At 36.4% G+C, this 27,383-nt stretch overlaps 1 protein-coding gene across 6 annotated transcripts in view; it reads right to left on the reverse strand.

The window, feature by feature from the left end:
• Window positions 1–27,383, reverse strand: part of NALCN (sodium leak channel, non-selective) — a 222,388-nt gene that overhangs the window by 72,190 nt on the left and 122,815 nt on the right. For all 6 annotated transcript variants that reach the window (XR_010428424.1, XM_064646084.1, XM_064646087.1 and 3 more), the window contains 2 exons: window positions 25,942–26,079; window positions 22,045–22,119 (listed from right to left, as the gene is read on the reverse strand). Coding sequence is in view for 5 of the 6 variants with exons in the window: in XM_064646084.1 (XP_064502154.1) it covers window positions 22,045–22,119; window positions 25,942–26,079 (213 nt within the window). In the remaining variant the exon portion in view is untranslated. The remainder of the gene's footprint in view (window positions 1–22,044; window positions 22,120–25,941; window positions 26,080–27,383) is intronic.

Below are 27,383 nucleotides of genomic sequence, written 5' to 3' on the forward strand. Positions count from 1 at the left end.
TCATGTATATAAATGGGTACATTGCAAGCAATAAAAAATTCTCCCATGTGGGTACTGTAAAACAGAACCCCAATTGATTTTAATCACATTCTGCACTGCCATAGGGAATTTTCAGTAAAATATACCAAAAACTATGATTATGGTGGTGCTGGCATTCAGAGCAGAGACTGCATTGTTGATAAAGGTAAAATAAACTGAAAAAGTTCTTAGCAGATGGAGGAACAAGATTACGTATATTTCTTATACGCATAAGATCTGTTTTTCTTATAAGCAACATTTCTCTGTCACCAGGTTTATATGCTGTGTGTAATACAATTTGGTGCTGTGCCCGCTATTTCCCAATTGTTCATTTAGATAATTTTTTCTTCAATTTTGCATGAAGTCTTCAAAATTTAACAGATATTGAGTAAGGTTTCACAATAACCTTGGGGTTTTTAATAACTTCCTTGTAGCTCCTATCAGTTCTTCAGGAAAAAATCCTGCTGACAGGATATGATTCCAATTCCCATAGTGCAAAACTTACCTAGCAAAACTTGACTAAGATGTAGTCTATTTATCTAAAAGAGGACAGAAATCCAAATTTTCAGAGAGTTTTCCTTTGATCAACTGAGATAAATAAGACAAATTTTTCAGAGCTATTACTTCATACTGCCTACAGACTGGTAAACATTGCTACATGGATTACACTTAAGACATATTTACAAATATTTTTCCCTCTGCAGTGGCAAGCATTATATAATTTAAAAAAAACAGGTGATCCAAGATTCTGTGCAGTCAGTGTTCGCAATCAGGGCCCCAGGCATGTGCTTACCAGACAAGATTCAACCTTCTTGCCTTTAGACTGAGGTACCTACCTGAATTAACTTAGTTAAGGTCTGTCTTACAGCCAAAAGTGACCAGATGTGTAGAGACCAGTTCAGATCTTGAGTTGGCTATATATTTCACACATGTTTATCTTTTCCCATTGACTAACTAGGCAACTTGAATCCAGTATGTTCTTTAAATCAGATGTCTGATTCCCAATGTTAGGCAGGATGAATCTGGGCCATAGCATCCATGATGGTATTCATCTTAGTTAATTATAGTTGTCCAAATGTGAAGTAAATTGTACAATCAATTAGGCACTTATATTTAAATGAAAAAGGTATCCCCAGATATTGACTCACCCTACACTAACATATAAGTAAGACAAACAAGACAGACTATTACCTCAGGGTAACTCCTTCACTGAATGTAGAGACAGTATAAGGCTACATCTACACCAGTAATCTACTGGGGTATGGGCCTAAGAACTGGAGTAAGACTGTTGATACTGTTAGCAAGATTGACTACACTGTTTTGGCCTCTTATCATGCTTGAGCACAGTTTGGGGCTTACCCTAGCTGGGGACATTCCCTACAGGCAGTATGGACACTTTCTATTTAAATGGTAGGTAGTTTTGGGGAGGGAAAATAACTTAGCTGTACATACAAGCCGGGCTGTGCCACTTAGCCAGCTTTAGGGACAGAGAGCAGGTTCTGGACTGCTATCTCAATACACATCAGCTAAATTACTAGCTTTGAGAAGAGGCTTTAGTTTAGGTAAGAAGGTTTAGGTAAATTGTTTATAGATTCATAGAATAATTTAGGTTAGAAAAGACCCCTAAGATCATCGAGTCAAACCATTAACCTAAGATTGTCAAGATTTCTTTTATCTTATTCTAAAACAGTTCAGGGGTAGGTACCTCTTTTTGATGGATAAAGTAAATAATGAAAATTAAACATAAATCTAATGCTAACATGCATAGTTCTTCTTTTTGCTGTTTCACATATAAATGCAGCTTTACCATTTTCATATTCATTATTTTTCTCTTGGGATAAGTGGCAGAAATATTTTTGTTTCCATACAAAGGTTAGTGAGTACCAAAAGAACATCCATTATAATAAAAAATGCATTGCATGCTCTATTTCAACAGCAGAAACTGCTTGAGACTTCATTTAAACTAGGCATCATTATTTGTTATGAACAATAAACAACTAAAATATTTTCAAGCCAACAAAGGAACAACATGTATCACTTCTGCTCTTGTACAAACATAATCATTCAGCATGGACTATTACAATGTGTTCATCTTCAAGATTCAGGGCAAAATTCAGTACAACCTGAAAAGGTGCTTCTGCACAGGAAGCAAAGAAAGTACCATTGCAAGACAATTCAGAGACTTAATGTTTGCTTTCTTATTCTAGATTCTACACAAAGGAAGATTCCTGGAGGTAGCTTTGTAAATGGTGCTTACCTAAATGTAGCTGAGACATACAACTTCAGCTACCCTGCTGGATTTACAGAAAAACAGAGCCAATCTGGGAAATTATAATTGTGGACAGACTTTCAAAGGTTCTCAACACAGGTAGCTGCCATTTACGCATAAAGGAGCTGTGGTTGACTGAGGAAGTCATCATCTTGACTTCCTATCAGGATACAAACAGTGTGAAGTATATAAAATATTGAAGAGCAGAGAGGTCACAGGGATAAATGACTCAATATGCAGAGAATCTGTGTGTCTCTGCTCATAGTTTAATAAACAAGATACATTTTACCTAGGCCCTCTTAGACATAGAAAGCCTGGACTTTCATCCATACACGCAAAACTTTTATTCCATGTGATTTGTATAGGCTGCTCTATGCATTGTTGGGGGTATCACATGAGATAGATCTCTACTAAACTCTTATGAATGTAAGGCTTACCCAACTTAACTTACTACTAAGTTTCATCTGCATGGTAGGAAACATACTGTGATGGTTTTGCCTGGGATAGAGTTAATTTCCTTCATAGTAGCTGACATGGGGCTGTGTTTTGTGTTCTTGCTGAAAACAGTGCTGACAACACTGGGATGTTTTCCTTAGTGCCATGCAGTGCTTGCACACAGTCAAGGCCTCTTCTGCCTCTCATCCCACCAGTAAGCAGGTTGGGGGTGCACAAGAGGTTGGGAGCTGATCCCACCTGACCAGAGGGATATCCTATACCATATGGCATCATGCTCAGTATATAAAGCTGGGGAAAGAAGAAGGAAGAGGGGATGTTTGGAGTGATGGGGCTTCTCTTCCCAAATCACTGTTATGTGTGATGGTGCCTGGCTTTCCCGGGGTTGGCCAAACACCTGCCTGCCCACGGAAAGTGGTGAATGAATTCCTTGTTTCGCTTTGATTGCATGTATGGCTTTTGCTTTACCATTAAGCCATCTTTATCTCAATCCATGATTTTTCTCCCTTCTACTCTTCTGATTCTCTCCACCATTCCACTGGGGCTAGAGAGAGTAGTGAACGCACAGCTGTGTGCCTGGGATTAAACCTCGACAGCTCCCTATGCTGTGTGAACCTAATTCCAGATTTCACAGCCAACCTATATGATTCCTATGAATTTGTGAGTGTTGCTTGAGGTGGAAGCTGTTAGGTGTAGATGCTGAAAACTATTTGTCACATATTGATGCAGGTTGCATTTTGTTTCTGTGGGCTGTGGCAAAGCAATTCTATGTTTCCTTCTTTTTAGGTGTGCTACACTGTGTTTGGACACTCCTGTAAATGGATACTTTGCTAGCACAGACTACTATGACAATGCCTTCTAACACATAAAGGATCTCTACAAAGACAAAAAGGATGACCTGCTGTAGTTAGGAGAAGAATGTTTCATCTGAAACGTGGAACACAATTCAGATGAGACACCAGGTAAATATTCCTAAAAATCCCTTAACATAATTATCAAATGTGATAATTAATGCATTACTCTTGGTCTTTACTCACAGGAGTAAGCAAACATCAACGATAGTGCACAGTACTTTTTTTTCTGTACTTTTTCCAGGTGCTTTTATAATAACCACCATTACCATGTGCATTTGTTTCCTTAAATGTATTTGGCTAAATATGCATGCGGCTGTACATTTGATCTGATCTCCACATAGTCAATTTGTTTGAGACTGGAAAACTGAAGAGGGTTTGTGGAGAGACCACAGAAATTTCATCTATAATGTCATTCTAGAGAATATAGAGGAATACTCTTCACAAGGAGACTTGGTCACAGGACAGGAGGCAAAGAGCACCATTTGCTTCATGAAAGAAAAACCTCTTTAGACAGAATAAAGTAATTCTTCTTTATGAAGACAATCACTGGAATAAGTTGCCCAGAGAAGCTATGCTAAGTTTATCACTGGAGATATTCAGGAACTGACCTGACAGGACTCTAGGTAACCATATCTAATGGCCTGCTTTCAACAGCAGGTCGGACCAGGTATTGTCCAGAAGTCCCTTCCATCCTACACTTTTCTATGATTGTATGATTTGGTGATAGCTGTGAACTGCAAGACAACAGATCCTTATTATGCTCTTCAGTTTCACTCTTGTGTATATGCATGTGTCATCTCTTAGTAACTTGGCCTTTTGTTCAAACCATTATGAGGCTCTGTTAGATTCTGTGAGAAGATAATATAACTCAAATTGAAAATATGTAACTCACATAGTGGACCAATTCCTACAATTGAGTATCCTTACTCAGAAAATGTAACTGAAGTTAAGAAAAAATTCACAGATGTAGTTGAGGCCAGAATCCAGTACATTTTGTTCAACAGGGGAGACTTTGAGCAAATCAGCTGCCCCTTGGCTTTTTGTGGTTGGCTGGTTGGTTTGTTCATTTTGAAGTAGAGGCAGAACATTTAATTTGACATAAGTGGCCTGAGTTTTAGATTCACTGCAGTTTCACAGTATTTTTCCAGTACAGGAATTCAGACAGAAAATTAATTTTACCAAAGGACATGCAGAGGCAAACCTACATGAGTGGTAACTGGGAGGTCACAGAGGCTGATCCAAATTACTTCAGAAACCTTCTAGGTTGGACTAGATGAAAACAAAGATAATTTGATGTTACTGGCTGCCCTTTCTCCCACACAAGTTTGCTGATGAAATTTTAGCCAGGGCTAAATTCCTGCAGTCGGTTATTCCCTTTCACAAGAGATGGAGTTTTCTTTGTATCCTTGTGGTGATAGACTGCTTTTTTAAAGAGGAAGATACGGGTAAGAATTCTCCCTCAGTTTTGAAACAGTGCTCCCACTCATGGGATATTATGCAAGAAAACCATGCAGGCTTTCTCATCTTCTGTCATGTTTTTAAAAGAGTGTCTGATCCATTCTTGAGAAACTATAAAGGGAGAAACCCTCGAATTCTAAGTGGAAGTGACTGACTTACAATCAGGTACCTAAAAATGGCAGTAAAAATAAAATGAATTAGTTCTTTTAAGTAGACAAAATTTTTAATGACTGAAAAAGGAATTAAATCTCATGCAAAGGCCAAGCCTCTACTTTTTTTTAAGTATGCAGAAGTCGATTACAATGTGTGCACAAGTGCAAAGATTCACATGCTGCTATGGGCCTAAAACACGATTAAGGAAAGGTGATGCAGACAAAAAAAAAAAAAAGGGGTACAAACACAGCATGGATTTTCAAGAATGCATTGCCATACAAATAACTAGTAATGCTACATAAGCCCTGTCCTTCATTCCAAACTGCTGCAGGGCTGTCCCTTTATTCAGAGGATGGAGCATCTAGAATCATGTATGTGCCCTGACAAACACTTGTATCTTCCTTTGCTATCAACCAAATAAAACAAAAATAAAGATTAGGTGAGCTCTTGGTGATATAAAAGATAGGTAAGCATTTTCTTCCATAGTAATATAAATGAAGCAGCAGAAGCTTACATTTATATTTTGTTACTCCTATTCACACATTCATAGCAAATTTGACTCCCATCTCTCCTTGAAAAATGTGTGCTTTGAATATGATATTTGGCAAGAATTTTCAAAGGTCTCTATTTTATACCATAAAACCTTCTTCCAAGAGAAAAGCTCTTGAATTTATTGAGTTTTCTTCACAGATAATACGGTATTGCATATACCAGGAATTGGCAACTTCTGAATTGATACTTAGGTGTTAATTTCACCATTGAAAATAAAATGTATGAGCCAGAATTTGTGATCCATTGATACTGTTTTTAAAAAAGGTGGCAGATGAGGTAAGAGATAGCAAAAAAATTCAAATAACAAAGGTGTTTTGAAGCTACAGACTTCAGGAGACTTTGAAAACTTTCTTAGTTATTAAAAAAGAAACAGTCTAGCATGAGCAGTTTTCCAGATGACTGTGTTTTCCAGTCTCGAAAGGTCAGCTTGTTTTCTAGAAACGGACACAGTCTCCGTAAAACTTGCTACTTTTGAAACAGTGCTACTTTGAATTCTCTGCATATGGTCCAGGAATGGGGGACCAACTTGAATTTTGTGAACTTTCTATTTCCTCTATGATGAAAGGAAGGATTTTATGCATTTTATGTAGTACTTAAAATTCAGTTTGGAACCATTACTGTACTTTACATTTATTAATAAAATGTGTTCTACACTTATCTTTGCTGCCACTTGTTAAAAATCCATTTACACGAGATCAGATATAATGAAAAGGTAATTTTCCATTTTTATTCTACTTTATAGTTATTTCCCATTTAGAATTACCTCAAGTACGGTCCTAAGAATAAAAATATTCTGGAGGCAAGTAAAACTAACTAGGCTTAAAAAAGCTCCTTGATTTTCACATACACATTCACATTTATAGAATTTTATGCTGAGTGTGTTTAAATTAGATATACCAATTATAACACCTTGTTCACACAATATGTTCATGAAAAATCCCCATGCTGAAACTCCCACTTTAATGCTAAAACCTCAGCACACAAAATTTGGAAGTGATGCAACTGCTGAAATTGTCATTGGCATCTTCCTAGATCTGCTGAATGACTGGAGATGCTGGGTGAAAGGCAGAGGGCTCCGGCAACATGTTCTGACCAAACGTGTTCAGCATACCAAATCCCATCTTTTCCATCTCCTCCTCTTCTGATAGATAAAATTTCACTTCTGAGATATCACTCAGCATAGCTTTCGCAGCCAGGTACTCAAAAAAACAATTAGCAGTGTTTGACCTGTCATTGTTCATGGTCTCAATTAAAGGCAATAGTGAACTATGTGCTTTGGTTCTACTTAACAAGAATCTGGGGAGAAGGGGGCAGAGGAAAAGGAATACTGGGTCATAAAGTGTGAGCACAGTTTTGCTCCTTGCTGAAAAAAAGGAGTTGTTAATAGGTCTGCCAAAATGATATCTGCATTACCAGGACAGTGAGACTTCTTGGTATTAACAGGAGCAAGGTCGAAACTGTCTTCTGAATGAATAATGACTGTATCTGGATGGCCTGGACTTCCCCTAGAAAGACCTTGGTTTCAAATACTAAGCTGCCTTACCAGAAAAGAGAGCTGAGAAAAGCAAATGGAGACATAGGGAAAGCAAAAAGATGAAATCCATGAAAAGCAGTTCCAGCAAAGCATCAGCAAGCCAGCTGCATGAAGGCAGACTGGACTTCTTATTATTTCAGAATAAGAAAGTCTGAAATAATAAGACTTTCTAATACTTTTTCTATTATGGACTAGATATTTTGAATTCTTGTTAAGAAACCAATTCCAAGAAATGATGTTACAGAAATTCTATCCTAGTAATTTCACATACTGATTTATTTACTTTAAAAAAAAAAATGAGGGCGTTTGTAAGGAATATTAAATATTACTTTTTCCAACATGTGTTAGTTATCTTGCAAATGCAGATCACTTCAAATAGACTTACCCAGTGAAAAGAAACTCAGGTCTGATTCTAAAGCTGCAGGTACAGGTGCACAAAGACAGAAAACAGGAAGCAATAACAGGCATGGTAGGAAGGAGAGAGCACTGAGGAAGCATTTGACTGGAAGGTACATCACAGGCTAGCAGGCATCAAATGAAATAATCAAATGGCAGATTCATAAGTTGAAAAGGAACTATCTTCTCACACAGTGCATTGTTAAATTTATCTTTCCTGCTGCAAGCAGTAAATGCTAGAATATACACAGATTTGAAAACAGATTTAACAGACATGCGAGCACTAAGTGCCTTCCCTATTTTTGTATTAGTTCCTAAACATATTTTTCTGGCCACCATCAGGGACTAGATATATTGAACTAGGAGGACCTTTGCTTTGAGCCAGTAGATCTCTTGCTATATTCCAAGCCTACAGGTTCTTCCTCAGTAAACTTCATAATAAATTTCCAAGGACAATCTTGGCATAATTTTTTCACCAGAAACATATATCGTGAAATTCTACCAATCACTGGTCACAAGGAATGGCCAGGTGACTGTGAATGCCTTGGTTCTACTGTCAGGTGACATTGGTAGTGATATAATTAGAGCTATAAGAGAGACATGAAGCTACGGATTACTAGGATGTGGAAGACTTTTCTCTGATGCCAGGGACCATCATAGTGAATACCAAGCAACACCATACTTAAAGAGCAGTAATTTTAGGGTACACAGTACACCTGGGTTACCAAGTAAAAGTCTCTAGTAGGACTTGCTCTCTTAGGACAGTCCACTGCCATTACAAACAAGATATGTAGACACTCCACATAATTTCATTACTGAAAATGGATAAAATAATATTGTGGAATTAAGACATGCCTGATTGGAAAAAAAAAGTATTAAACACAGGGAAACTCATTAGAGGCACTGCTGGAGCTGTTAAAAATTTAAGGATTTTGTTTTAAAGAACAATATAAGGCATGCACATACATTTTCAAGCTCTGGAAATACATTCAACACTTACATAAAACTGGCCTGATTTTAAAAGGGATCTGTTGACATTTTGTAACCTGTACAAATCCGGTCACTTTGCAAAACTTTGTATATTTGACAAATTTATTGCGTGTGAGTGTATGCGTACACCTGCATTCACATATGCATATGTAGCAAAGGTATTTGCAGGTCCTGAAATGGAGGAAAAAAATTTTATGATTCTGAAACGGTTGGCACGTATGTGTGTTTTTGTATAGTTTAAAAATCACATAGACTGCTTGTATTAGAGAGCAAAAATATACATTATGTCTTTGTGGTAAACAGACCAAAAGCATATATTTAGGATATGATAATCAGATGCACAGAACAGAAAAATATGCATCTGCACTCAGGAGGTCCTAATTTTCTTTAATCTCTTCAAAGAACATGGATATAATGCTTGTCCTGACATTTTGATCGTTGCTTTTTTGTCCTAAACATAATTGCTTATACTAATGCCTAGAGGGTACCTCATCCTCCCAGAATTCACGTTATTTTTAGTGCAGAATGGAATGTAGCACATTGCAAGCTTTTTAACTACCCAAAGGCACTGACTGTATAACCAAAATATAACTGATTCATAGTCCTTTTAGTATATTTTAGAAGATAAATATGAAGATTCTTTACTTTTTGGGGTTATTTTCCTCTCTTTTTTTAAAACCTTAGTGAAATATTTTAAACATGACTGAAGTACGTCAGATGGTTGTGGTAATGCAAATGAATCTATATTCTTTGCTAGGTGCTAAGTCTGAACTCCCCCATCTGAGATTTTAACCCAGTGTCTGGAATCCTTTGACCTATAAGAAAAAAGTAAAGGCATCTAGCTTTGTAAAACAAGTATCCTACACTCCAGCTGCAGGAAAGAATGTGATGGAAAGACAATTTAACATTTTTGAAAGAAAAATAAAATATAAGTGGTGCCAAATACAAATGCAGATCACACTATGGCTCTCATGGAGAAAAGACCTCTTAGGCAGGAAAGACTTCATAAGCAAAAACAAGTCCTAACTCCTTGTTACAAATTCTTCTGAAAGGTACCTACCCCTGCAGACAGCATTAAAAATTTTAGTTCTTAGAGTAGCTCTGCCAAGTCCTAAAACTACTTGCAGATATTGCAAGCAGCTTGTTTTCTCTAAGCTCACATAAATCTTTTCACAAAATGATAGTTAGATGATGCACATCAAGAACTTACAACAGAGAGTGAACCAGTGAGCAACAATGGACAACATTCTCAGGCAAATTGGGGTGCCCTGCACAGGCCCAGGAGTTGGACTTGATGATCCTGATGGGTCCCTTTCCACTCAGCATATTCTGTGGTTCTATGAAAGCATTACATTTTCCTCTTCTGTTATCCATATGGCAATCCAGACCCAAATGCACAAGGCTTTTACTCAATATAAGAAGCATTCTGAAACAATAGGCTACTGAATACAGTTCTCTTGTTCAATACAACTTTTTTTATTGGTAATGTTGGTAAAAGTGCCAACTGCTTAAAGCTTCAATATTGCAGGTGTTCTGGTTTCAGGATAATGGAGGTTTGTGCACTTTAGATATCAAATCACAGACAGTTTGAGCTGCAAATAGCTGTGTAACTGTGCTTTACCCTGAAACCTGAATTGGTTTTGGCTTTATTTTCAAAATAAGGAGAAAGCACAGTTCTCTTAGAAATGGGCTGTTTCCAAGGAATTACCTCCCTCCCAGAAGGAAAGTACTTTGCTTTTAGTAAGTCATGCATGATTGTGTGGCGAGACCACTGGCTAGCTGCCATGTGAACAGTTCTGTGAGAAACCGGGGTTCTGCATGGGGAAAAAAAAGCCATGCACAGCCTTAGTTGGCTTATGTGCTTTCACTTTAACAGAGATGAAAATAATTGCTTTTTTCAGAGCTCTCCTACAGTGTGTAACTATATTTTCTCAGTTCCCAAACCCACATTGAGGAAAATATTTTACTTTTGTACTGTTTCCAGCATCCCAGAACCAAGATTAGGTAGAACTTGGCCTCAATCATGGGCTTTGGTTTGGCTGACAATCAGATTTTGACTTATCTTCTTTCTATGACCAGTTCTGCTGAATACATCTCTTTGTTAGCACTCACCTCTGCAAAGCTCTCACAGGGGTTTAATTATGAAGACTTCTTGACAAAAACTAATGGATAAATGCAGAAACATTTCTTCTTAGAAGCTCAAAGTAAAAAGTTAAAGAAAAAGCAGTGCACTTAGTTCAGGTTGCTTCCTTCATTTGTTCTTCAGACAATAATATAAGAAGACAGCAGCAGCAGTGTCTAGCAGAAGCTATAAAAATAGCATGTATTTTCACTAGCTAGAAGAGGAGTGAGCTGTTTCAGTTATTAGAACTGCTTTATGTGAAGACATGATGAATATGTGGAGGACAAGAGTGGAAACCAAATTTCACAGCTTAGTATCTAGAAACAGTTAAAAAAGCAAGCAAAAAGTGGAAAGGTATAAATATACAAGATCGACTGCTTCACGAATCATCGTGAATGTATACTGAAGAGGGCAGTGGCAAAACCTTGGCCTTTTCTTCCTGGTTATCTGATTTCAACAGAATAACAACAACAAAAAAACCTCAAACCTGAAGATGAGTTAAAATCTGCAACCATCCCTAGCACAGAAAGTAGAAACATGCTATGTGTGAGAGACACAAAAAAGCTAATGGAAGATTAGGTTGCAGACCTGACTTCTGTATTTTGTTCTGTAAAAGATCAGTGTATTTCTCATTTTTATCTCTTTGTCAGTGTGACTTTCATAATGGAAACATAGTTTGTGGGAAAGCTTTCTCTCATATAATGAATTTCAGCAATAGGTGTATGCCTGGGATAGAGAAATACCGATAAACAATTTTATAATGATTTTTAGTCCAAAAAAGAGAGCAGTGATCAGAGCAAGGCTCAACTTTAAAAGTGAGACACCTTTAAAAGTGTCAAGGAAACCAGTGCTGCATCTGTAAATCCATGAGAGCTCTCCTAATAAACAGATGTTTGTTTTGCAAATGTCCAACAATGGATGGATGAGTAAACTCCTTTGAATATGGGGAAGTGATCATGGGCAGTAAGAAATGTATGATCCAATGCATACAAAAGACTGCACTAACTGTGTCTGGATGTGAAAAAAAAATAACCAGTAGCTGAGGAAATGGGAACCATAATGATAATGTCTGAGGGGAGAAAGGTGTCAAACAAGAATAATACTGGAGTAACACAGTAAATTAAAAAAAAATAAACCCCAGTATCTTGATATTGATGCAGTAACACTTGTTCTCATATCATTGCAGAGAATATAAGATGGATATCCTCAACATCATTGGAAATGCAGTGAGAGCCTTATTCTCTGGGGAAGCAATTATCTGTATCTTTGTCTTTTACGACCAAACATAACTACAAAGTCTTAGTAGGATACATAAAAATGTGTGAGAGCCACATTTTTGTCATATTCCCATAGCAAATGGTGAATGTCTGGTTTCACAGTGACTACATTGTTTTCACCTCTGAGCATGCCTTTTGCTCCACAAGTGAGCTGGGGCCTGTTTTATCTTCTGAGTCAACCCCGGTTGAAGTCAGGAACCTCTACAGTGATCCTGTTAAATTTGTGCCACACACCATTAGAAAACTAACTCAAGTGCCAATGCAAGAGACCTGCTATTTTATGAACCTAAGTTCATAAATGTAGACTTCTTTTTCTGCTGTGAGGGAAGAGAGGTGACCAACTTTGAATGTTGACTTTTATCCTTCTTTGTTGCCATTATCATCTAAGTCGATAACCTAACTTCAGTAACATGCCACTGTTGGCACCTAAGATTTTTGGCTTCAATAATGTAAAGGAACCCGTATGATTAAATGTCAATGAAATGTGGGTTCCTAATTCATCAAACTTGGATATTCATGTAATTTAACTTTATCTATTGAAAAATCAGGCATTTTGCCTAATTAGCTGTCTAGACTCCCTCTATAACAGAAAAAAGAAAGCATCCAACTTGGATGGGATGAATCATTCCCTGGAGGGTAACTATGACTACAGGCAAGCCCAAATGACTGGCTTAGACCACATGCCTAACTTTTTGCATGGCTAACAAGATGATAGGAATCCTATCCCTTGACATTTTAGAAAATTCTAGCCATTATCTAAATGAATGAGAATTTTCTTCTTTGTATATAATTGTTCAAAAACTTGAGGATAGTTGCTTCTAAACTTCTGAGTGTCAGATTAATTATAAAAGCATTAAAACTTTTGTTATGCTGCTTACTGTATAAGTACACAGGATTATCATGATTTATTTTTTCAGTCTGTGTCAGAATATACTCCTACTTCTTTACTAAAAACCCCTGTATTTAAATGCATGAAGCTTTTTATTCTTGAGAGGTTTCTTTTAAATGAATTAAAAATGTGAATCTATTTGCTCTGAGTTAGAATCAAAGTAATAACTGCAAAATCAACAACTGATTGCACATGAATTTAGGATCAACTGTACAAATTGTGCTGCTTCTCTCCAGCTTTGATACAAGCAAAGCTGAATACTATAGCAATCAATGAAAGAAAATTTTATGTTTGCTCTGGGGATGTAAGTTCAAATTGTTTGACATGTGAATACTGCTTTAGTTTAATAAATATTTCAACTCTCAAAATCAACAGGATGCTGTGGTGATCAGAGTCCTGCAACACTGAAAAATATTTTATTCTACTTACTATAAATGTTTGATTTGAAACTTCTATTCAAATTCACTTTAGAGAAAAATGTCAAAGGACTCAGCACAGTCTCTTGAGCTAATTTGCCTTATCTTGACTGAGATTAACAAAAATTCCACTTATGTATTCTTGCATGAAAGGTAAGCAGTGTCAAATACACATTTAGAATATATGTGCCAGAATTTACTTGAACAATGTTCAGAAATCAGATACTCCCAGTTTAGACAGAAGGAAAACAAAAGTCTCATTATAAATCAGAGATTTTCTAACCTGAGTAGTAAAGAAGGAAAAGTAACTACTTAGTGAGAAAAAAGTATTAATTGCTCTGTTTCCCTGACAACAAGACCAGAAAAAAACCTGAGTTTAATATTAGAGAGATTAATATTTTAAAATTATTATTATTTTTTAAAATGCTTTTCAAAGACCTCTGTATCCTGCTGCTGTAGTTCTGGTCAATTAGGTGGTAGTACACCCAAGTATAGACCTCCCTGTGCTCCTACCACCACCACCACTACCATCATCAAAAACCCCATGCATCATGGTACTAGAGTCCAGGATAGTTCTTTGATAGCACTGCCATTTTTGATAGCACTCAAATCCTGATCAACTTTCTTCTATTGCAATTGAGCCTTCTTATGAGACAGATTGCCTAATGCATTCCTTTTATTACTTCTATGCTTTTGCTTTGAAAGCTCTGTCAAGACTACTAATGTTTGTTTAACTGACCCTTTTTTGCAAAGCTTTTAAGCATTTCAAAATGTGACCCTGAACTACTGGCATCAAATTGAGCTATTCAGACATTAAACACTGTTGAAAGCAAGAATCTATCTCAATAGACAAAACCAGCAAAGAATCTATCATTATCTCCAAGCTCATTTGTTTATGAAAGTTTTTGTTTCAACATCGAATAGTTAAAAGTGAGATTTAAAAGAGAGAAAATGGACGTGGTAAAAATCTGTTATTTTTAAAAGCACAGGAACAAGATAATTTAATTTGAAAGGTATCACTTTTTAAAAAAATATATGTATACTGTAAGTATATATGTATATATATACACCACGATACAGTAGATATATATATGTATATATATATAAACCTCTGGAGGATCTGCTGCTTTGATATGGATTTGGGGGGAAAAAAACTTGTATATATTTCATGGTCTGGAGCAGAACTGGAGGGAAAGGATCATGTACATATGACAAGTACCCTCACTGGTAAGAGTGCGAATTTAATTAAATTAAGAGAAATGTCCCCACTTTTGTCCAAGAATTTCTGTTGCCAGGTAGTAAGGCATGGAGATAATATTTTTAGTAATGACTGCTATCTGTATTCATGTTGTGAGTGTGCACCAGTGATCACAGACAGCACACATGCGATAAGACAGAAATCTGATCTTCCTCAAGGGAATATTCCTTTGAAGCAGTAGAACTCCACTTATGTGAGATTTCAATAATTTAAAAGTGGATCTATGTTCCTGATTGGCTCGAGGGGCTCAAGCACTAGAATAGGCTTCGTTTGATTCCTCATCCTACTGGGAATTTGTATATGAACCCAGAGATGTCACTACAGCTTTGATTCTCCAGTACTAAAATAGGGACACAACAATCTTGTCTGACACAAACTGTGAGATAAACCCTTCAAAGTTAGTGAAGTAAGCTGGGGTTGTTATCACAAGTATAAGGTAAACAAAGAAAATTTTATATTTTCTCTTATAATTATATATATAATTATATATAATATATATTTTAACAGTGGCATTCCAGGAAATAGGATTACAGAATTAAGATTACATGGCCAAGGAAGTTAGACCGTGGTTTGTGCTCAGAGATGCTTGAGATGCTTGCCCTTCCCCTTGGGGCATTACAAAAGAGTACAGTAGGGGTGCACATGGGTTTAGCCACCAATGGGTTTGTCCTTATGCTATTTGAAAACTGAAATCCCATTCAGATGATGAAACACCAGGGGAGTAAGAAGGAGTGCACTAGGTTAGATCAACGGTCCATCTCTCCATTACCCTGTCTCTGACAAGGACCAGCCAAAGAGCTCTGAGATATAAGAATAGAACAAAGAGTAGTTTTACTTCCTGTGTGCTTTCCCAGTTTTGACAACCTCTGCAGCTGAAAGATACATCTAAGCTATCAGCCCTTATAGGATTTTTATTCCATTAATTTGTCTTAAAACTAAACCCATTTGATTTGATTGAGTGCCCTCTCTTTTTTTTTACTGTAGAAGAAATAAAATAGTCTTCTATGCAACTTCTCATACCTTTTCTGATTTAATATAACTCTTACTTAGCCTCCTCCTCAGTTCTCTCATTTACAAACTGAAGATCATCCTCATTATCCTTGTCTATACCTCTTCTTGGTTTATTATATCTTATTTTTAAAAAGATGCTTTGATCTTACCTGCATGCAGTACTCAAGACAAGGAAGCATCTTGGATACAGATGGCAGAACAGTAATGTTTTCAATTCTGTTTAACAATTTTCTCTAATAATTTAAAAAAATATGTTTGCCTTCTCTTTTGATAAACACTGAACTGACATGACAATGAATATCTACAACAATTCAAAAATCTTTCTGGACTGGTAATAGCTTAATTAAACCCTACATTTCTGTATGTAGTCGGCTGCTTCCCTATGTGTATTTATTGACATTACATTTCATCTGACATTTTATTTCTCAGCCATGAAATATAAATACTTCACTGTAAGCTTTAATACTGTTTGTCTTTACTAACTTTTCACCATCAGCAAATGCTCTTGCCTCACTGTTCACCTCATTTTTAGATAAGTCACAAATACTGAACCGCACCGATCCCGGCCAAGATCATCATGGACCTCTACTTTCCTCTGTTATGAAAAAACAGTCATTCATCCCTACCTTTTGTTTTATATCTTTTTTCTTTTTTTTCATTATTCAACAGATATTTCTTTTTAAATTGTGTAAGCTCAGAAGGGATCTACTTTGTATGAAACAGAGGAAGCTGGGATATACACTTGAGAAGCAGTGTCACACAGGTGTCATTATTGTAAGCTACAAACTATGCTGCAGATGAAGGAAAGACGATTCATACAGCCAGGGTAGCTTGAGGATAATCTTATGCTGGCTCCAAATTTTCTAGTAGCTGCCCTACAAACAAAATGTATGTCTCTCCAAGTTGCCCTCCAAAAGTATTTACTACTCTTCAGTGACTAGGGAAGGAAATTTACATGAATACTTTAAACTGCATATACAACTTTATAATGTATTGGTGAAGTGAGATGAACTCTTCCCAGGTGTTTAAACCTCCATAACATTTTAAAGGAACTTCACCGGCTGCAAAAACTGTTTAGGGGACCAGGTACTAAAACAGTAGAGTAAACCCAGAATGGAGTAATAAAAAGGTAAACATGAGTTTTTCTGTAGAGAGTGACACTATGGGAAACCTAAAAGTTTACAAAATTCTAATAGGGAACAGAAAAACATGAGAAATAAAGCCATATTAAGGAGGGGACATAAAACTAGACAAGAATAACATATATACAGGCTTTTATATTAATAGTAAAACCCTAAAAAAATTAACATGGTTGAATTAGAATTCCTGTTATTAAAAACTCCACAGTGTTGACACAAAACACATCTCAGAAATTTGGCAGAAGTAACAAGCAGTAGGATCCTGATCATATCCTGATCAGACTGAGAATAGGCAGAACAGGCAACATATTATCCAGATTAACAGTACATGGCATCAATGAAAGACTGGTGTTATTCTACACAGAAATTCTACAGTCAAAGAAGTAAATAAGGTAGATGCATATATAAACAGCACAGGATCACTCTGCATTGAAACTGTGTGCCAAACAGGAAGAAATATTCTGCCACCGTAAATGAGGATTAGAAAGTAACTTCAATATGCAAAATAGTATTCAAGGCCTAAAGACAAGCAGTAATAATAGTGGGAAGCCCTTGTTTATCCTCATGTATGTTTAGGAAAAGGTAGAAGAAAGAAATGAACTTTCTACTCATGCATGAATCCTTGCTGAATTATGCAGCCAGAGAACACCTAAGTGAAGAAGCAGATTATGGTTTAGTACTGAACAAGATCTAGTTCATGACACAAATATCAAAAAGCTATTCCATAACAGTAAGAAAAATGATCTTAAATTCAGATTTTAGTTTACAAGGCCAAATCCATCTACTACGCTGATTTAAATGAAAAAAAAGTATTAATTACTTAAAATCATAAGGCTTTTGAAAAGAATTTTAAAGGAAAGGCCAAATGACAGAAACTGGGAAGGGGGTGTATGGAGTAACTTTAAATATCCTGTTTTAGAAGGACAGAGCACATCTACCAACTACAGAAAAACTCCAAAAAAGTCAAGAAGTCCAGCAGTGTCAACTGGACTCCAAAGAAGACTTATAAAAGTAAACGGATATGTTTCAGAAAGGGAATCCATATGCTAAGCAAAGAATAGAGAAAAAAAAGCATAAGTACTAGCAATTTTTTGGTATAAAAATAATGGCAGATCATGAAAGATATAGAGAAACTACTTTCTAAAGAAATTGAGAAACTACTTTCTAAAGAAATAAAATCTAAAAAGAAAGCTTTTAAGAACATAAAGAAAGCAGCAAGTCTAAAAGAGCAACATACTATTAATCAAGTGTGTTCTGTAAAATAAAACCAAAGCAAGAAAGAAAAATAGTGTTGACCACAGACGAGGTCAAAGGAGACCTTAAACAATGCCAAAGACTGATCTTCTACAAAACTGTCATGAGAAAAGCTTTTGGAAGATACTTGACACAAGTTCAACTTGTTCCTCTCCAGCACCTGATAACACACTCTCAAGACTTCTAAAGGATCTCAGATACAACAAGGCTACATACAGCAGTGGTAAATAATTTGTCACCTAAATAAACTTTGGAGTGAGAGAAAGGAAAGTGGTAAATGTGACTAATGTCACAAAAGGGATTTAGGATAGAGCATTCAGGAAATGAGAAACTAATCAGTCTGACTTCACATTTAGGCAATTTGATAGAAATGTATTAATACTACAATTAGTAAATATGTGGAAATATGATGTGAAAAGTTAATGCAGCTGCTGTAAGGGAAAGTCATGCTTCAAATGCTGTGAAGAGTGATGAATTTCTAAAAAAGAAAGTTGTCACAAAAGGCAAAAGAAATCCAAGAAGTCCTCTCAGTTTCTTTTTAACTTTGGAGCAATAGAGAGAGGCATAAAAGAGAAGGAAGTCAGTATTGTAGGTGAGAGATTTCTTGTGCCTAAGATCAATATCACCGGCATAACTGATGTACCAATCACCAAAGAAAAGGACCTCACAGGATGATGAGCAAGATCAACGACATACCTAGAGATCAAGTAGTGTGTTAAGGTCAGTCTGAATTGCTGCAGAGGATCAAGTTTAATGCACAGAGAGATGGTGACTATTAGTGACAGTACAAACCCTTCTCACTCGAGCTATCATGGCAGACAGACGAGAGGATGAGACGTGGCAGAGGATGAGAGATGTATTGCAAATGAACAGAGCTGTAAAAATACAAAGAATTATTCTGTTCTTAAGCCAGTTGAATGGGGTCTTGGAAAAACAGATTCTACTCCTATGTGTGCTTTTTCTGCTAAGTAAATCACTCAAATTAAATATTTTACAAATTTTGTGTTCATTGTACATACTTACAAGGGGTACCATAAAAAAGTCAGAAAGGAGATTAATAGTTTTATCAAAGCTTGGATACTGGGCAATAAATAAAGCACATGATTACACTGTACAATAAAGAGAAAAAATATCGACTAGTGGTTTATTAAAATGAACTCTATCTACTCCTTGCACTAAATGAGGCCAGACCTTTGGAAAGAATATTATGTAATGATGTAATTAAAAACTGAATCATGATGCATATCCTTAACTAAATTTGCACTGGCAAATTTAATTCTAAAAGTTTACTTGCTTTTAAATACATTATTTTACAATCTTATTTAGATTCTCTGAGTCATTTAATGCTTTGATTTATTCATATTTAAACATATTTACTGAAGCAACATGAATACCAAGTGTTTACATATCATTTTACATTTTGCAAATATTAACTAATTAGTCCTTTCCCCAATAATCTGAAAGATAAGTAATAAAATACATCTTATCAAGTTTCAGAAAAGAAATTCAGTGATAGTTAAGAAGAACACATTCCAAAAGAGATTACTAGCTAGATGTGATTTCTGGTCTAAATATATTCTCCTTCCTTCCTTCAAAAACATTCAGTATTTCATCATCTGAAAATGCCCTGTGCCTTGAGGTTTACGCCTTGACCTTTACAGCCAGTAAAGGCAGGGAAAAAAAATAGACCCATGAGGATGGAAATACTTTGTAGAGCATTACAGTTTCACCATTTTCAACCAATCAAGGTCTTTTACATTTGAATTACAATTTGAATTATTTGACTCCTCCTTTGGAACATCATTTATCTTTTAATTATAGATGTCAAAAATTTTCCTCTGCAGCAATACAGATTTATTTCTTTATAGAAATATTCTTGATTGAAACATAACAATTGCCTTACAATCCTTCTTCTTCTAACAGTCCATTTTTAGTGGAGAATTCAAAATATCATTGAATTAAAAACTCTTTTTACTTTATCTTCTTGAGACAAGGCAACCAATATTTCAGTGTACTAGACCACAGTTAGCACTGAGCCTGTGCATTGCATTTAACCCACAGGAAACCTTTTTTGTTCTAGATATTTAATCAGTTGTACATTCATTCCACTAACTTTATATCGTGCAGCTCCAAGAACCAAACCCTTACCCCCTTTCACCTTAGTAATTTTTAAAATATGCAACATTTCATATAACATTAATTTGTTTTAAAATACCAGAAGGAAATGCAGTACTGAAGTACTGAAGAGAGGTGACTATTTAAAAGAACATTTCAAAAGTGTAAGTACAAGTGAACCAGTGTCAGCCACCTTGGATATTTTTATACATCAAAATGGTGTATAATGCATATACCATTATGCCAGTCAACCAAACTGCTGTGCCCAATAGCAGAGTGCTGTGCTCTGGTTAAATGACCACTTGGGTCACAGAAACAGTCTGTCAGTGGCATGGTAGCTGGAAGGTCTGGTGACTGAGGAAGTGGTTTTATTCTGGCCCAGCACCATACTCATGTAGTTATGCTGCTGTAGTCTATGAAGTTGAAAGACTCATTCAAAAATTCTATTTATGTTTTTCACTGGGGTGTGCTTTATTGCTATTACAGAGACAGAATTCCTACTAGGTTAACAAGATTTCAGACTGACACAGTGACAAGTGTTGCATGTGGTGGCCTCTCATCATTGCTTTTTGTTCACCAGTTCCAGAGCAAGCTGCTAAAGCACAAAGCCATGCAAAAATGTAGACTATTAAAGTGGTTTATGAATCAGAGATGCTATGTTTCATGGAAAAACCACTGGATTTCATATCATAAGCTCTTCACCCAGGAAAGTTGATTTGTGTTTCTAACTCATGCAGAGATTTTGAAAAATTTCCTGTAAGGGTATCAGGATGATATAACATTGTTTGCCATACATCTGAGCCATTTTCATTTCAGATCATTTTACATCTTGAGACTGGTAAAGAGAAACATGAATGCACTTGATTTGGCCTACTTGGTTTGCATACTCAAGACTGTCAGGCCATCTCAAAATCATCTGTAAGATCTGTCACTTATACGAGCTGATTAACTGAAATCCAGTATTTGTATTTCTTTGTGGCAGAAAATACTTGGTCTTTTAACTTATTTGAAGTTTGCAATACATACTGAAATTTAATACTGCAACCACAAAAACCATATTGATTTCTGTATTGAATTCTATAAAGATGAATTTAACACAAGTATATAACATTTTCATGTAAGAATTCAGTGTTAAATATCTCAATTGTCTGGGTGATTAATATTCAAGAATTGAAAAACGTAATTCTTTGACAATTGCTGATGCACATTTAAAATGAACCAAACTAGCAAATGATGGGTGAAAGAAGGCTGTAAGCCCAATATTACAAAAGAGGTTCCCATGTGTCAACTCATGATATTTCGTGCATGAAACGTTGATGGCTCTGCTCCTCTTTGTGCAAATTAAAGCACAGCCATAGATTTATGTAAAAGCTACAGACACCTTCCTCTCTGGTCATTTGTCCACAAGGTCAGAAAAGCCAATGTGAACTCTCTAGTTAAATTTGTTTTATGTGATTGAAATTTGGGGTTTCAAGCATGAGAGAATGACTTCTTGGTCCCCAGATGTGGAGAACCAACCAAGCAAGACAACTTTGCCAAGCCTCTTTAGCCCTCCCCTAACACATTGACCCTATTGCTCTACGCCTTCCTGTCTCTGGAGCCTTGTCAGTACTATCCCCTGCAGTGGAGCTGTGCTGTGCTCATAAAGCATGGGCAGGGACAGCTTTCACTAGTTTAAAAGCAAAAAGATGACCTAGCTGTGCTTTTTAAATTATTTTAATTACCTGAGTACCTGAATTGACTTTCACTGAATGTTTCAACCAATTTCTAAATCTCTTTTACAATATTTTATTTTTTTCCCCCATATATTATTTTACCACATAAAATACCAGTAAAGTAATGCTTTATTGAAACTACTTCCAAGCACAACAAAAATATGTTCTTACTTGTTTAAGTTTCTTTAGATCTTCATCGAGTTCCAAGTTGTCCAAAATAACAGCAACGAACAAGCTGAGTAGAATCTACAAAACAATTGTAAATGATTTGTTAAAGTTGACTTTATTTTTGTTAAGAAGTACTATTAAATGACATGGAAAAATGATGGCCCTACGGATAAAAACTGGATTCTTGCCTTTGACATCTGTTGAACTAATATCTCCTAGCTACTATATATCTCCTAGCCATTTTGCAAGTACTAAATTGATTTTTATTTTACCATAAAATTAATATGAGTTTAAAAATGTTGAATTCTAGGTTTGATGACCAATGCAATATACTTATTAAAATGTACTTCACTTGCAAAGAAAATTAAATTAATCTGAAATAATAATTAAAAAACCCACAAAGCAAAATCCTAAAACAGCTTGTAAAGCTAAGGTAGTTTTCAACTAAGGTAGGAATCTTAGCACTTTTTTAAGAAGAGTTACAGGCCTAGAATATTTCTGTAGTCTTGGACCCCTGAGTGACAACCAGAGCAGACATATCATTTCAGCACTACTATAAATGAAGTGCAAGTTTACCTGTCCCACCTATATAGAAGACAAAATTTAAGTGGCTTAGTATGCCAGCAAGGAGTTTGGAACTCAAACTGCATCAGAGTTGAGTGTCTGGACCTTATTCCAAGGAAGAATTTTTTTTCCCTCCATGAACTATAAAGGTACAGGAGACACAGGAAGGACTCTGGTCCATAAATTCAAAAACTGTCAGTGTTCAGAAAAAAATGTGTTCTTTGAACAGGAAAGTGGCTTTAGCAGACATATTATATGTGCCACATACTTAAAGAGTACCTCACACAGTTTTCAATGATCCAACTACAACCAACAGTGGAAGTAAAGATGGCATTCAGAATGGCAAAGCAAGACAGAATTCTGATAAAATACATAATACCTGGCACAATGTGGAGGCCCAGAGAAGCTGACTTTAGTCACAGGATGGACTGTGGTGATGCAATCTCCTCTGCCTCCCCCCAGACCACACTAAGATCTGAGAAAGGTTCATTAGGCCTCAGCCTTGATGAACTGCACAAGGTCTAAGCCCCTCCTGAGCTTATTAGAAACACTGTCTGTTCCCAGGAACTAACAGGTGTCTAATAAGCACTTGTTTTTTAATGAACCACCTTGAAAACTTATTTTTCTTGCCTGAATAACAACTCAAGTGGAATAATATTTTTGTTGTTGAACTTTCAAAGCAAGTTACCGACTTGAATTGTGGCCAGAATGGAAAATTACTATAACTAAAGCCCACTCTCTAATGACCCTATAAACAGCAGTCCAAAGTGAGATGCTTTTGAGGTCTTGATTCCCAGAAGAAGGGGATATGTGTGTATCTCAAACACTGATAACTGGATGGCTGTGGATCCAGCCAATGACTATTAGTAATAACAGACATGAATTGTTGGCAATAAACAAGGACTACTGGTATTAACATGGCATGAGAAAGAACAAGATTTGGCTGGAGAAGGGGGGGCAGGCAGAGATAGGGCAGCGCTTTTCTGTGAGAAATAAGCACAACACAGTACAGTGAAAGCTCAAGAGTGGCAGAAAGTGGTCATGTACTACATGGTGGGATTGTGACCACCAAAGCCCTCAAAGCCCTACAACCCATTTCCAGAAAGGCCTGAAAGAACAGACTGCGCATGATAACTAACTAGCATAGAAAGCGAGAAACCCATCTCTGGGGTGGAGAAACCTGTCCATAAAATGGTACCCACCCAAGCCCAGGCAGTGCCCTTCAGGACTGTGGACATCTCATCGACCAGACCGATGCAGCTGGATTGACACTCACCAGCTGGATCAATGCTGAAACCAGGATTGGCGTCCCCCCAGTGGGATTGACACTGGAAACAGGACTCTCTTTCTCTTTCTTTTTCTCTTTTCCTCTCTTTCTTTCTTAATTAATTAATCTCTTCCCCTTTAATTTCTCTCTTCCCTTTTATCCTACCCCTTTATCCAAAACCCACTGCCACGTGCTGGTCAGGGACTAATATACCAATTTCCATGCCAAGTGGAACTTTCTGACTGTTTGTGGACTCTCTGACTTTTGTCGTTCCTTTAGATGATCAAGCATTTATGAATCTTAGGTGCTTCCTTCCCCTTAAGGGTGGGTTGTCACACACAAACTGCTTTGATCCCTAATTAATGATGAACAGTTTTGCTATAATTCTGTCAGGATTTTACAGTATGGTGTTTTCCTTCTTCAGATATGTTATACGTTCCGTGATACTCCAGCACCTGCAGTATGCACCTCAAAGCATACCAGTTAAGGAAGTGCTGTTCCATGGTAAAAAGAAGTACAGCACTCATTAAAGATATCACCCCTTACAGTCTTGCTGATTCACGCACTGATATGTATACAAGACTTTCTTGCTCCTTTTTTCTTTTTTTCAACAAGAACCAAAGAAGATGTACCACAAAGTTAAATGTAAACTTGTTATTTGTTTAATTTCCTCTGCTGCCATCTCAACTAATAACAGTCCTTGGTTCCAAGAGTGGGATTTTTTTCTGAGTTTCAACTTTTCTTTGCCTTCTAATGTGAAACCTATTCATTTCTTTCCAAGGCTCTACAGTGTGCTTTGCCAAATGCCTGCAATTATCTCTTCTCAATTCTAATCCTCCTCCCTCTTCCAGTTGTTAAAAGTAATTTCTTCATTTAACTTCACTCTTGTTATTCACTGATGGCTGTTTATTCTTAGAATGCTTCTTTTAGGTTTCAGTAGCAGCCCAACTGTTTTCATTCTCCCTTGTTATTTCATTCTCCCTTTCATTCTTCCATGTTATTTTCTTTCTTTAAACTTCTTTTACCTACAGAAAACTCTGTCCTACATAGTTTTTCTCTGCCAGGGTCTGAGGAAGGTCTCAGAACTGAAACTAAAAACTTCATAAGCCCAGGTAATTCTGCAAAGTTGTCTGCTGCACCCACAATTACAGTCTGATTATTCAGTCTTTAGAAGTGAAACAGGACATACTGTAAAGTAAAAGAAGTAAATAGAAGCTGATGAAGATTGTATAAATACATTTAATACCTTATGTAAGTAGACAATTGAGTAAAGAATGAAAATGGAATGAAGAGTAAGTGTATCAAAACGTCCAGTGAATGGAGAATACAAAATGAGCAATAGTAGGAGTGAATTAAGGGAGCATAAAATGGTTAGTCCCCCTGATTGTGGTATTTTCTCTGTGCTGGTATTCCAAATACAGTACTGAGCCCTTACTGATATAGGATAACCAAAGAGATGTTTTCCTTCCCATTTTCTCTATAAAAGAATGTAATAATCCCATTTTAAATGTATACAGAAAAATGGGGCTTTTAGATATAATCCCCATTTCTGTATACGTGTAGGAACTGCTGTATTAGTTCTTGTCCATTTATTGCTTCATATTCTATGTCATATATATATGTGCATTGATTTTGCATCAGACAACAGGAATGTAGTGATTACTAGTTAAGTTTATATCCTAAGGCTTTACACTTCTTACTTTAATTACTGTTGCAAAGAGAATGCAACGAAAGCTGAGGAGACCATTTCTACATGATAAATAAAATCACTTGCTTAACTCTGCAATCATTAGAGCTGTGAAAGTACAGGACAGATAACAATTATACTGTTAGTCTAGCAGTGTTACTTGGATCTAAGAAAAACAACACCTCACGCCAGAACAAAGCCCACCACTTTATGCCATATGGCTGAAGGGTAAATTAATTCTACCACATCAAAGAATTAGTCCTAAAGCCCTCTATGCTAAAAATGGGCACCACAATTAGTTTTAACTAGCTGAGAATTCTAAGTAATACAAGAGTTATGAGAATAATTCAAAAGCACAGCATATTTAAGAGTGAAAACTTACCAGAGTAGCAAAAAGATGATACAGTATAAAATAAATAGCAACTACTGGGGCCCACATATGTCCTACAGCATTCAATGTCTGATCCATGACATCCACCCATCCTTCCTGTGTGAGAATCTGAAACATTGACATGAATGCCTGCAGGAAAGAGAATTGCCAACATATTAACAAATTATATTAATATGGTTATATTGACACATTCCTAAAGTTAATTTAACAGAGCAGAACACCTGTTTTGTTTTGCTTTTTAAACCTTAACAAATGTATTTCAATTTTTAAAGCCAAGCAAAACGCTATTCATGAGCTAAAGGAGAAATCAATAGCTTGACCATTGAACTGTAAACTGCAATTTGTAACATAGTCCTAGCTCCATTAGCCCATATGAAGAGCTTTTTGGTTTCCTTCAGGGCTGCAAAAAAAAAAAAAAGAGAAAGATCCTGAGCATCAGATATTATTGTTTTGAATGCTATATTGTATTATGATTTTTTGATTATGCTTTTTCTCCCATGTTACCTCTTTATGAATATACTTATAATGAAGTGTTATAGTTAAATGTGACCACACTTTTATGTAATCTTAACAGTAGAAGCATTTGAGGCACCCCACAGATGAGATTGACCAACAAAAGGCAAGGTCTCAGTACTTGCACTTGATTTAGCCAGTCAGCCTGTTCCTCTACATTTTGTAAATAGCACTCTTTGTGGAACTGTTCCTGTAACATTTTCAAATCCCTTCAGACCAGACATACATGTCAGAAACAGAGTAAATAATGGAAATGTTTCAAACAACTTCATTTGGTGATAGGAACATATGAAAGCAGATAAATCTAGAACCCAGATGCCTTAGACCTTTGGAACCCCAACTGGAGCCTACAGCATCGACCAGAATCGAACTCAATGTGAGCATATACATCCTACACAGCTACAGAGGACTGCAGGCTGCCTAGGAAACAGAAGTTGGACTATAGTATCAAAGTGAAGCATGGATCTTGATAGTCTTAACTGTCTCAATGAGGCCAAACTATTGCACAAGTTTCTTTTGCTTTTGCCTAACATCAAAAGTGCTCTCTTTCCAGACAGGATCAAAGCTGGTATCTTACTGAAATTTATGCATAACAAAAAAGTGTTAGGAACTGAAGACATTAACAATGCAGCTTACACCTAACAGGATTCCTATAATTCAAGATGTTATAAAGATATATTAGGTCTGTGTTCAGTGTGCCTGACACTCACAGCAACAGCAGATTAACACATTAATGCACTGGCACAAAGAGAACAGCATTCTTCTTGCCAAACCTGTGAGAAAACAGTACCCAGAGAGCTATTCACATCAATTTACCCTACGTCAAAATGCATTCTTGAAAAGCTGAAAACATGTAGGTATATAAACTTATGTGCTTGGGAAAACAACAAAATGAGTTCTAATTAATTTTTAAAGCTGCT

Source organism: Pseudopipra pipra, chromosome 2, assembly GCF_036250125.1.
Source record: "Pseudopipra pipra isolate bDixPip1 chromosome 2, bDixPip1.hap1, whole genome shotgun sequence".
Taxonomy (NCBI): domain Eukaryota; kingdom Metazoa; phylum Chordata; class Aves; order Passeriformes; family Pipridae; genus Pseudopipra; species Pseudopipra pipra.